The 12492-nt window shown below is 36.4% G+C and overlaps 1 protein-coding gene across 9 annotated transcripts in view; it reads right to left on the bottom strand.

Annotated features, from left to right (window-relative positions):
* The window catches only part of LOC126335019 (ryanodine receptor), a 691249-nt gene that overhangs the window by 281086 nt on the left and 397671 nt on the right, over nucleotides 1–12492 (bottom strand). For all 9 annotated transcript variants that reach the window (XM_049997852.1, XM_049997851.1, XM_049997850.1 and 6 more), the window contains 5 exons: nucleotides 10076–10273; nucleotides 8773–8910; nucleotides 6684–6836; nucleotides 6466–6581; nucleotides 995–1158 (listed from right to left, as the gene is read on the bottom strand). In XM_049997852.1, the coding sequence (XP_049853809.1) occupies nucleotides 995–1158; nucleotides 6466–6581; nucleotides 6684–6836; nucleotides 8773–8910; nucleotides 10076–10273 (769 nt within the window). The remainder of the gene's footprint in view (nucleotides 1–994; nucleotides 1159–6465; nucleotides 6582–6683; nucleotides 6837–8772; nucleotides 8911–10075; nucleotides 10274–12492) is intronic.

Genomic DNA, 12492 nt, shown 5'->3' with positions numbered 1-12492 from the left:
CAACATTTAATAACTAACAAAAATTTCTGAACTCTCATGATAAACCAGCATCTATCTCGACTATTTTTTAGAAAACGGTTTAATGATACTGGTACCAAATACCAACATGTCCTTTTCAAACATTACAGAAACACTTTTGTATTACAGTCCACTTTAGAAAATCTATGTCTTCACAAACAGCAATTTCTGATGAGATAGTAATGTTCATTCCTTGATCAATATAAAATAGCTAAGAAAATTTTCCTAGTCATTTTAAGAAATTCAAGAGGCCTCAGCCTGCAAAGACATGTGCAACAAATGTAGCATGCAACAAATTTTGCTCCACAAAATTGCAGACAGAAAGTATACCTATACTATTAGTTCAATGTTCAGAAAACACTCTCAGTTCAAAAATGGAACTTAGTAGCTCTGGTAGATCATTATCTTTCACACAGGAAAAACTATCAAAGGCAGGGACACAGATAAAGCCTACAAAGAAATTATAGTCTTCACAAAGTACAGTTGACAGCTGATAAAATAATTTTATCAATTCCTCAAATGTCGAAATTTCGTTTGCACTTCCTCAATTGTTCTTGTGCAAAAGTAAGCTGACACCTTTGCAAAATTGCCATTGTTTCCCACTATACCTGGCACTGATTTCAACATTTTATTAGTTGAATCTAAAGATTTCAACAGCTAGGGACTGGCCCCCAAATGAGTGTAGAAAGATAATATCATCTCAGCTGAAATGAAAATGTTACAGACCTACAGCAGAGTCAATAACTTAAGGTCTTCTTGGAAGAAAGCTGATGCACTCTAAACATTTCTAACTCTGACGTAAATATGTGATTTTTTTAGTTGTTTGTATGGAATTCTGTCTATCCATGTACGCTATTTCCTGAAGGAAATAATATGAGTGGATACTTTTTGAGGGCAGTAACATGTTCTGAAATTTGTTGCATCATATGTACATGTTTTAAGAGTATTTATGCACCACATAAAATACATTACTTACTGTTTGTAGTTCTGCAACAAAATCATGGCTGAAGGCAATGATTGATTCAACTCTGTGACGTAATTGGCTGTCGCATAAGTGATGCAAAAGATAGCACATCTGTAGCTTGGCTCCTTCTGCCATTTTCATTTGAAGCAGTCCTTTCCTATGCTCATCCTTCCCCTCTGTTAACAAATATATCCTAATGTTAATTATTATACAATGATGATGAACTTCCAGACACTCCATTATATATGCAATGAGAAATTAATACAGACAATACAGAAGCCCATTATTTTAGAATTTACTGTCAGTACTATTTAGACAAATCAGGAAGATCTTCAGCGGAAGTTGTGTACAATAATAATAACAATACAACAACAAAATCATAGAATTCCCTGTACCATTAATCCTAACAGTTCTAATAATAACTGATACTACTGCTCCTAATAATAACATTAAATATTCACAGGTGGATCTTGGCCTAAAAAAATTAAACACTTGCTTCATCATGAAACTGTGAAAGACAGGAATTACAAAAATTTAAGTATTAATTATAATAAAGTTTTCTTTCCCGTTACCTAAGAAGAAAATAACTGAAATGGGCAAAAATGGGGAAATAGTGGAGGTTGAATGAAGTGGAGACAGATAATTCAGAACCAAGATTAAGAATAAGAAAGGAGGCAAAGATAATGGATTGTGTCAGAGAGATCAAAGATAGTGTACAAGTAAGAACTATTACATCCTCAGTTCAGAAGTGATACAAGGGATTGATATGCAACATTTACATGCCTAACAATTTCTGGAAGACAAAACCCAAATTTAGGAATTTTTTGCACTGTTATTTTTAAATGTTAGGCCTGAATCAAATTTGCTAGCTGAATCAATATTTGTTTTCCAAGCATCAATTGTTTCATACAAATTATTTCTGCATATAGACAGAAAGATTTTGTCTTCATTTTGAAGGGATGGTACCAGTACTTCTGTTATACTTTTAATAATGAGATGGTATGAAACTATCTAGCAGATTAAAACAATGTGCTTAACCGGGACCCACACCTGGACCTCTTCCTTTCATGGGCAAGTACTCCATTGACTGAGCAATCCACACACAGTTCACAGGCTGCCCTCACATCTTTACTTCTTCCACACTTCTCGGAAGTTCTCCTACTTATCTTGTGGAACTTAGCCACAGCTACAGCCTAGCCTCAATTACATGCATTGTGGAAAATGTGTGACGTGGTCACTGCTGGAATATTACTCTGCTTCAACATTTGGAGACTTGGAATGGCTAAAAAACTTCTGAAAAGCAAATGTTTTGTCAGCAGACATTAATTGCGTGCGACAGCTTTTACCTCTAAAACAGGAAGTAAGTATAGAAGTTTACTCATTAGCCAGCTATGAAGAATATAGTGTTGTTTCCAACCAGATCAATTTTTCTAATGCAGCAAACATACCATCATTTATGTATCACTAAACATCAAATTAAGATAAAATGTGCTTGCATCTCCTCAATCAAATAAAGGAAATGAATACTTTCTCCTCAGCTGATTGCCCAGTCTTTAACTCCATTAAAAATAAAATTGGTTCATCCACATTAAACAACATTTTTAAAAACAAATAGGGGCCTGACAACCTTTTGTGCAAAAAGAGAGAAAAAGTGCTTGCAACAGGACAATGAAGATCATCATGGGCTAGCAATGACCTGCATACTGTAACAATGGAAGCCAATATTTTACACATATTGCCTTTTAAAACCAATGGTTAAGTAATATTCACTTCTGTCAATGGCCATCTTCTTTGGAATTGGGGTAATTACATTCTTTATGAAGTAAGAGGGTATACTATATGCCATATATCTTGCACACCAGGTGGAATAGTTCTGTCATAGTTGGTTTTTCTAAGGCCCTCAGAATTCTGAGGTTATATCACCTACCTCAAGTGCCTTGTTTCATTTTAGGTCTTTTAGTGCTCTGTTGAATTTTAATCACAATATCATATCTCCAATCTCAACTTTGTCTACTTCCTCTTATCTTTCAATAAGATTATGTTCAAGTTTGTTTCCTTTGTATAGCACTTCTACATAGCCCTTCCACCATTCAGACATTCCTTTTTCTGTTTAGTAGTGACTTGCCATTTGAGCTGCTTCTCCACATGTTTCTTTCTCTTTCTTAACAGCTGCATCTCTCTTTGTCATAGTCGCACATGGTTTTACAGCCACTGAATAGGTTTCCAGTACATTGAGTGACCCCAAGTGCCATACTGATTATTCCATACCCAGATGTCAAAGTATGGGAGACATTTAGGATATCATAATAAAGGAAGATATTGAAATTAGAGCCGAAAATGACCTCATAAACAGACACAGTAGCTGAGATAATGATTTTGGTATGAAGTTTGTTCAGCTACAAAGCGATCCATACAGCTATTAGTTGGAATACAGATACCGTTACATCACATACACAGTCATGTTAAAGTTTAAAAGTTTTACTGAGATGCAAAAGTAAAAATTCACTTTTCAAAAAGTTAGCACAGTATAAAAGTTACACTGAATGTTAGAAATGAAAAGTTATATTTAGTATACTGAGTGACTGAATGTGCAATATTGATTCTTCTGTACCCACATATCAAGGAAAGGGAGACAGTCAGGATACTCTAACAAAGGTAGTTGTTGAAATTAGAACTAACGATAGCCTTGTAAACAGACATGGTGGCTACCATCTAAGTTTGGCTTGGGCATGATACATTGTCAGTGCTCCCAGCAGAGAGACATCTGTACAGCTTGTGAGGTGGAGGCTGACTGACCATGCTGGGACTAGGGTGCAGCCCTTCCTCTTCTCCCACCTGCCCTGAGTAAGGGGATGGGAAGGTATGCTTTGCTGCAGTGCTTACAAAATGATAACTGAGATTCTGTCTTGATACATAGCCTGAAGATGATGGGAGTGACGTTCATTGAAATGATACAGCATTTCAATGAACTCACTTGGCTGGAAACTCCAGAGCTATATATTGCTACCCATCTATCTTTAATTCTGTTCTTTTGTCTTCTTTCTCCAAGCCACTGCCTAACACTCCCCCTTAAATTCAAAACAATCATGATTTGTTCATTTTATCCACATCCCATCTCTTTAATTTCCTACCTTTTTGAAATTTTAGTTCTGTTCTTTAATGAATAAGCAATAAATTATGGACATAACCCACATCTGACCCTGGAAATGTTTTGTAGTTTAAAATCTGGTTCCAGAATCTTGTTTTATCATTGAATAATCCAAATGAAATCTTTCAGTTTACACAAAGTTTGATGGTAGTTCTCGCAGTGGGGAGTGAAATTTGCAACACATATAAGAGAATGCATAAGTGTGGCCAGGTAGAGTCAGAAACTAAGTCTAGTGTTCTGTCTATTGAACAAAACGTAAGCCTACAAAGTCTTATGGAACCACAGTGCTATTTTTCTTAAATGGGCCAAACTGCAATTATGGAATTAGATGATAGATGGATGTACCATTACTGTCAATTAATACACAGATGCCTGTTTACAACAATTTTTTGAAGGAAAACTAATTTTACATCACGACAACACATCACTGCATACAGCAAAACTAACAACCGAGCTGGCACAGCTCGTAGTTATGAGCTCTGAGGTCGAGCTGCCCTAAAATATGTTTATCAATAATGTACTACAGAATTTAAATTACCAGGATACATTTCGAATATTTCCCACATGAATAATGGCAGTTAACACTTTTGGAATTGTTGATATCAAGTGATGTTTTTCAGACAGGTAGTAGTAGTCTTAAGGCTGCACCTTGAGATGACAATTAGTTTCATGTATCAGAGATCTGGAGCATCAGTTTTATGGAGTACAACTCTTAGGGCCCCCCTGAAGGATCAGCTAGCAGAGCGTAAGGGGTGTCTTACCAACTTCCAAGTGATTTTCATGTTCTGCTGCTTCAGTAAAAAGGGAATGAACAGAGTGGCTGAAACTCTGATATTGAATCCCTGTCTTTATATATCTCTACTAAATTTTGATACCTTATTAATCAACATTCAGTATTAATGTTTTTTATTGCATTTTAGATAGTTTTTTGTCTCTGACATTTACAGTTCTATCCTTTACAGGAATAATTTTGTTTATGTCCCACTAGAGTGCACTAGAATGCAGTTACATACTGTTAGTGTCACCATCCAGAGAGAGTACCACGAATGAATAGAGAAAATATGTGCATGAAAAATGTTCCATTGCCATTATTAGCAAGTTTCTTTCGGTGAGTGTCTTCTGCCTGAGTGTCAGTGGATAAATATACTACCTACAGATCTTATCTTGGAGTTAGCTTTTGGTGTTATTTAGTAGTTGATTATGACAAAGTAAGGGAGATAAAGTATGTAAAACTTTGGCTAGAGTGTGATACTAGCCCCCCTCCCTTTCCTGAAATCTTAGTTGTGGCAGAAGACTATCTGTAGAGTAGCACAAAATGTAGATTAGTTCCAATAAGTAAATGTCACAGCCTTCCCCAGTATGGAAACCATGAGCCTCACCTCTAACTGAATATTTGGATGTCCAACTGAGTATATGGATACCCAAAAGGAAGAAATGCACTGTATATAGCAGTACATATTGCAATCTTACCTCTGATAGAACATCTGGTAATTTATTTTCTGAGGCACTGGCAGCAACCAGCAAAGCTAGGGTTGCTGCCGCCGCACGCCATGCAGACAGCTTGACTTAGGACCTGTTATTCCTTTTTCTTCACGAAAATTAGAGTTAAAATCCATGGAATCAATTTTTTGTCATTAGATGAAGCAGTGGAACATGGTTTCTGAAGTGACTCATAAAGAGTGGTATCATTGCTTTAAGGAATGGTTTCATGAAATTCAAAAATATGTTGATGTTAAAAGGGAATACTTTGATATAATCATTTAAATTTTTTAAGACTAGTCCCTGTTTAATTTTCTAAAAATTTTCAATTTCACCCTTGTATTGAGAACCACATCAAATATTCATGATGTATTTGTAATCTAATAAACTATGAGAGCAGGTAAGTACTGACCAGGAATTCCCACTCATGATCACTCAGAAATAAGTGTAATAAAACTCTTCCAAATTTATGGGAACTACTTGCAATGGACATTACAGATTACAACTGTAAATTAACTGATGTATTTGACATTATAGGAAAGATAGCAAGCATGATCCATGGTCCATGCAACATGCAGACAACTGCCAAACTGATTGGCACAGTAATCATAACTGAAAGTAACATTTAAATGCACACAACAAGAAACAACAGCAAAATGTTTTGGCTAAGTAAGAGGCTAACCTACACTGATAAAAATAATTTCCTTGCAACAGTGGACAAAATTTCACGTAACTAGGACATTCAAAAGTCTTCAGCTGTGTTAGTAGTTCGCATTTTTTCTAGGCGAGAGTTAACCTGTGACAATTTTCTGCTAACTGAGCACAGAAGAAAATGAATGCTATTAACTGTATTTACCTTTGTCAAATGAACTGTCCCAAGTTTCTGGATCAATCATAATTAGTAGTTTCCCCACATCCTCATCAGTGAGCAATCCAACTAGTAGCAGGCGATCCACTAGTTTCAGTAATGGCCTACAGAGAAGATGGAAAAAGTAATAAACAGAAAGAAGCCAGAGAAAACAAATTAACTTTTCAAAAATTAAAAAAAGGTTAGCTTAATCAGTTTCTACTCACAAGAACAAATTTTCATTGCTACCTCCAATTGGATCCCTGTTATGTACTTGGTTTACTTGAACAGCTTCATCCAACGCAGCCATGATATAATCCTTAACAGCATCAAGTGGGAAATCTGGACTATACAAGTTCCTGATGTTTTCAATTGTTTCACTAGAAAGTAATATTAACAAATAAGCAACCATATTTTCAAAAAGGTGAACTATTTTTCATGTTCTGCAGGTAGTTTCAATTCAGAAGACCACACAGATATAAAAAATTAGGAAGATAATGTACGTACATTTATGTAGGTACAAACAAATTTTCAAAATAGTAGTTTACTACCTTATGCTAACATTTCCTTTTGTGTGAATGTTCTGTGGGTTTTCAAACAATGGAAAATCCTGGCTAGAATAACAACAATATTACGAAAAGGGTAGAGTACTACTCATCATAAAAAGGAAACACTGACTTGCACAATCACAATAAAATGACTGCTACACAGCTTAGCTTTAGGCCAAAAGGCCTTCTTCTGAAGTAGAAATCACACACACATTCCCACAAGCACAATTCTTACACACACACACACACACACACACACACACACACACACACACACAAACACACACACACACATTACCACTGTCTCTGTCCATTGCAGCTGGACTGGCCGCAGTACCCATAGACAATGGACGTGTTTGTGAGAGTTGTGTTTGTCTGAATGTGTGTATGCTTTCTACTTCAGAAGAATATTTTTTTACCCAAAGCTAAAACGTAAAGCAGTCTTTTAGTTGTACCTGTCTGTGACTTTATGTCTCCTCTAAATGGCGAGTACCAATCTCTACTTTTCATAACATTGTTATGTGAGTTTTTACGTTTTTAAGCAATTTTGCAAATATTCTACTGAAATTTAAAATTTACATTCTATGCAACTTCTTTTTGATTTCACAAAACTGATGAGCAGTACTTTTGAAGCACACACAGGTTTTTAGTATATAGTTATTTTATGAAATCTGATACATTTTCCGCAAAATACAAGGGCTGGAACTTAAACAGTGGCAACTATTTATCCACAAGTGATACAAAAGAGTTACATGTTTGCACTTGTTACTGTCCTTCACAGTAGTCATCAGCGTTGTGCAGATTCTGTTGCCAGTGATGTGGAAGGTGTAGTATACCGTTAGCAGAGCCTGTTCTGTTGATGGTGCAAATGGAGCAGTCTACTGCCTGTCGAGTCTCTCGAACAGATCTGAAGTGAATGCCACAAAGTGGTACCTTCATCTTTGGAATCAAGTCAAAGACACAAGCACTTAAGTTCATGGAGTATGGTGGATGGTACAGTACTTACCACAGTCCCATTGACCACACACAGCAGCCACAGCTTGCGTCATAGGCGCCTGCACATTGTCGTGCAAAATGATGGGTGGGTTGCACAGAAACTGTCGCCTCTTCTTTCGCACAGCTGCGTCACAGGTGATGTTCCAAAAATGAACAGTAATACCGTGCATTCACTGTCTGCCGTGGAGGAGCATAATGCGTTAGGATAACACCATCATAGTCATACATGAGAATCACCATAACTTTAGACCAGTCCATTCGCACCGTCAACGGAACAGGCTCTGCTAACAGTATACTATGCCTTCCACATAGCTGGCAATGGGTTCTACACAACACTGGTGACTACTTTTAAGAACAGTAACAGGTGCAAACATGTAACTCTTTTGTATCAGTTGTGAATAAATAGTTGTCACTACTTAAGTTCCAACCCTCGTATGTATTAGACCAGCCATAAAATGAAGGCTTTCATGACCAGATGTTTCAGCTGCCAAGAATTCTTCCAGGTTGTATGGCCATGATCCATGGAACTCTTCTATCCCTGACGTTTCGTCCAAAACTCCGAATATGTCCAACGTAGCTTTGGATGAAATGTCAGGGATAGAAGAGTTCCATGGACCATGGCCATACAACTCGGAAGAATTCTCAGAATTAGACCAATGTTTTAATATATGTATGTATGGTAGCTACTTGTGTGTAGATTATCTTACAAACAAAATGTTTAATTTGATCTTTATTTGATTATAAGATATTAATAAAACAGTGTGATACATACGCTATATCAGTCATTTTCATCTGAGGTCTAACTGATTCTGTTTTTAGAGACCTAAGGCTGTGTCTCATATCAGGATTCTCATATAATTCTTTCAGTTCTTGACCAAGTGGAATTATGTACTCATTCTTACATGCCTCCCTGTAAGAAAGTACACAAGAAGGAGGTGTAATTTTTTACTTATTATTAACATTGGTTCAAGGGGTAGTAAAGTTAAACATATTATAAGCTGAAGACTCCCTTGTAGCCAGACAAACAGGCATTCACATTAACTCATAAACAACACAGTAATTAATAATATTAATAATAGGTGAAAAGTGCAACTTATCATCTGTTGAAAACAAGCAACTGTCATAAGTAGATGTTCGTCTTCTGTCACTGCTGTTATTAATACCCATTTAGACTGGTTTTGGTTACAGTGTATTTTTACCAACAAAAACATCAATGACTGAATTTATCTTTTTTAGTAAACAATGAAAAGCTGAAAATCCAATAGAAAACAGTGTTACCAAAGAACACGGTTCAAAAGGTGTGTAGAGGAGCATTTGGTAGAAATTTCAAATCTGCACACAATGAATGCTCCGTTTTCTGCCCAGAAATCTAATGATAACTAAAATATTTATATTTCATAGGAATAGAACTCCCTTTTGGGGGATAAAGAAAGAGAAGGCTCCTTGAACTTTATGGCACACTGTTTTGTAATAGACATATGATAGACATTTTTATTTTTATTCATTATCCACAGAGGTAGTAGAAAAGAATTATATGTAAGTATAGTATGAGCTCAATAAAGACAACTTCAATAAATATGGATATAAACTAAAAGAGAGGCCTTGAACAACAAAGATGCATAACACGAGAAACTCAAATGTTGTTGACAGTTTAATGTCATCAGTTCACTAGTTTCTTGACCTTATTTGCTTCTATGATTCACAATGATCTGCTGATGGTCTTAAGTCATACCGTTTCTTCAAATTTCTTTCACCTCCCAAATAAGAATGCCATGTCTCTGAAATAACATAATTCAGGGCACTTTACTTTACTTCTTGATTCATAAGCTGGACAATTACAACTTCTTTTTTATTTCTATACGCAGTTCCTACTTTCTCAGTTCCTCATAGAATGTGACTAAAGATGAACTAATTTTTTTTTTATTTTTTCCAAAATTTTAGTTCATAACAACTTTAGAGACCGATGAGTACTTTACACAATGGTTGAAGTGCACCAGACCAATATGTACAAAATGAGAGATTCTAGCAAAACAGAAGACTTAAGTTTTACTCTAGCCGCTGCAGCAGACACTTACATTGTTGTTGCATGTGATTCCAGGTGAAGGGCTATAAGTAAGTCATAAAATCCCTGTCGTAGTGGACCAGACATGTACTCTGAGCGAATAGCATACAGCAACTGTTTCTGATCCACATGTTGGCACAGGGCGTGAGCTGCACGGTAGTTTGACTGGTAGCACAATGCAGCGTACAAAGTTAAGGTGTGAGCATGGAAACTGTTAAATAAACAGAATTCATTAGCAAGGCAATTAACAATCACCACAAAAACATTTTCCTTACAATAGTTTCCTCAACTGAGCATATAATGGGTGTATCCATCTATATCTACATGCGTACACTGCAAACATGTGAAGTGTATGGCAAAGGGTACTTAGCACAGAACCATATGTTAGAGTTTCTTCCCGCTCTGATCGCTTATAGAGTGTAGAAAGAATGGATCAGGCGGTCAGGTGATGCTGTATTTCTTGACTTATAAAAAGTATTTGACCCAGTACCACACCAATGTTTATTAACAAAAGTATGAATATGTGAGGCAATAAACAAAATTTGTAACTGCATTGAGATTTCTTGGTAAGGAGGATGCAGCATGTTATCTCGGATGGAGAGTCATTGACAGAAATAGAAGTAATTTCAGGCAAGCTCCAGGGAAGTATGTTGAGACTTTGCTGTTCATGTTGTACATTAATGACCTTGTGTACAAAATGAACAGTAACATCAGACTTTTTGCAAATGATGCAATTACTGTCCAAAAAACTCTAGAAACATTCAGTGAGATATTGGTAAGATTATGTTTGAGTTCAGAATATGTTCTAAGATTTTATAACAAATCAATGTCCATGATATTGGACAATACTTTTGTGGATCACTTCTACTATCTAATCTAATCTAATCTATCCTTCCTGTAGATGGGTATGATCTGTTCTTCCTTCCAGCTACTGGGCACAGTCTTTTGTTCGAGAGCTTTTTTTGGAGGGTCATCAGTCTTCTGATTGGTTTGATGTGACCTGCCACAAATTCCTCTCCTGTGCCAACCTCTTCAACTGTATACGTCCTCAATTATTTGCTGGATGTATTCCAGTCTCTGTCTTCCTCTGCAGCTCTCTCTAGTACCAAAGTGAATAGTCATTTTGTTGCCACTTTCCCCAATGATGTTAGAAATTCTGATGGAATGTTATCTGTCCCTTCTGCCTTATTTGATCTTAGTCCTCCAAAGCACTTTAAAATACTGATTCTAATACTAGATCACTTATCTCTTCTAAATTGACTCCTGTTTCTTCTTCTATCACATCAGACAAATGTCCCCCTCATAGACGTTTTCAATGTGTTCTTTCCACCTTTCCACCTATCCGCTCTCTCCTCTCCATTTAGCAGTGGAATCCTTGTTGCACTCTTAACGTTACCACCCTTGCTTTTAATGTCACGTAAGATTGTTTCAACTTTCCTGTACGCTGAGTCTGTCCTTCCAAAAATCATTTTTTTCAGATTTTTTCACATTTTTCATGCAGTCATTTCATCTTAGCTCCCCTGCACTTGCTATTTACTTCATTCCTCAGCGACTTGTATTTCTGTATTCCTGAATTTCCCAGAACATTTTTGTACTTCCTGGTTTCATCCATCAACTGAAGTATTTCTTGTGTTACTCATGGTTTCTTTGCAGTTACCTTCTTTGTACCAATATTTTTCTTTCCACCTTCTGTGATGGCCCTCGTTAGAGATATCCATTCCTCTTCAGCTGTACTTCCTACTGAGCTATTCCTTATTGGTGTATATATAGCCTTAGAGAATCTCAAGCATACCTCGTCATTCCTTAGTACTTCCGTATCCTACTTTTTTGCATATTGATTCTTTGTGACTAATGTCTTGAACTTCAGTCTACTCTCCGTGGCTACTGTATTGTGATCTGAGTCTATATCTGTTCCTGGGTATGTCTTACAATCCAGTATCTGATTTTGGAATCTGTGTCTGACCATGATATAATCTAACTGAAATATTCTTGTATCACCTGGCATTTTCCAAGTACCAGTATATCTCCTCCTCTTGTTATTCTTGAACAGAGTATTCACTATTACTAGCTGAAATTTGTTACAAAACTTAATTAATCTTTCTTCTCTCTTATTCCTTGTCCTAAGCCAGTATTCTCCTGTAACCTTTTCTTCTATTCCTTCCTCTACAACTACATTACAGTCCCCCATGACTATTAAGTTTTCATCTCCCTTTAAGTACTGTATAACCCTTTCAGTATCCTCATATACTTTCTCTACCTCTTCATCTTCAGCTTACAATGTCGGCATGTATACTTAACTATTGTTGTTGGTGTAGGTTTGCTGTCAATTCTGATAAGAACAACCCTAAAACTGAACTGTCCACAGTAACACATTCTCTGCCCTACCTTCCCATTCATATTGATTCCTACTCTCATTGTACCATTTTCTGC

Source organism: Schistocerca gregaria, chromosome 2, assembly GCF_023897955.1.
Source record: "Schistocerca gregaria isolate iqSchGreg1 chromosome 2, iqSchGreg1.2, whole genome shotgun sequence".
NCBI lineage: Eukaryota > Metazoa > Arthropoda > Insecta > Orthoptera > Acrididae > Schistocerca > Schistocerca gregaria.
Note: the sequence above shows the minus strand (reverse complement) of the source record. Positions and strands in the feature narration are given on the sequence as shown.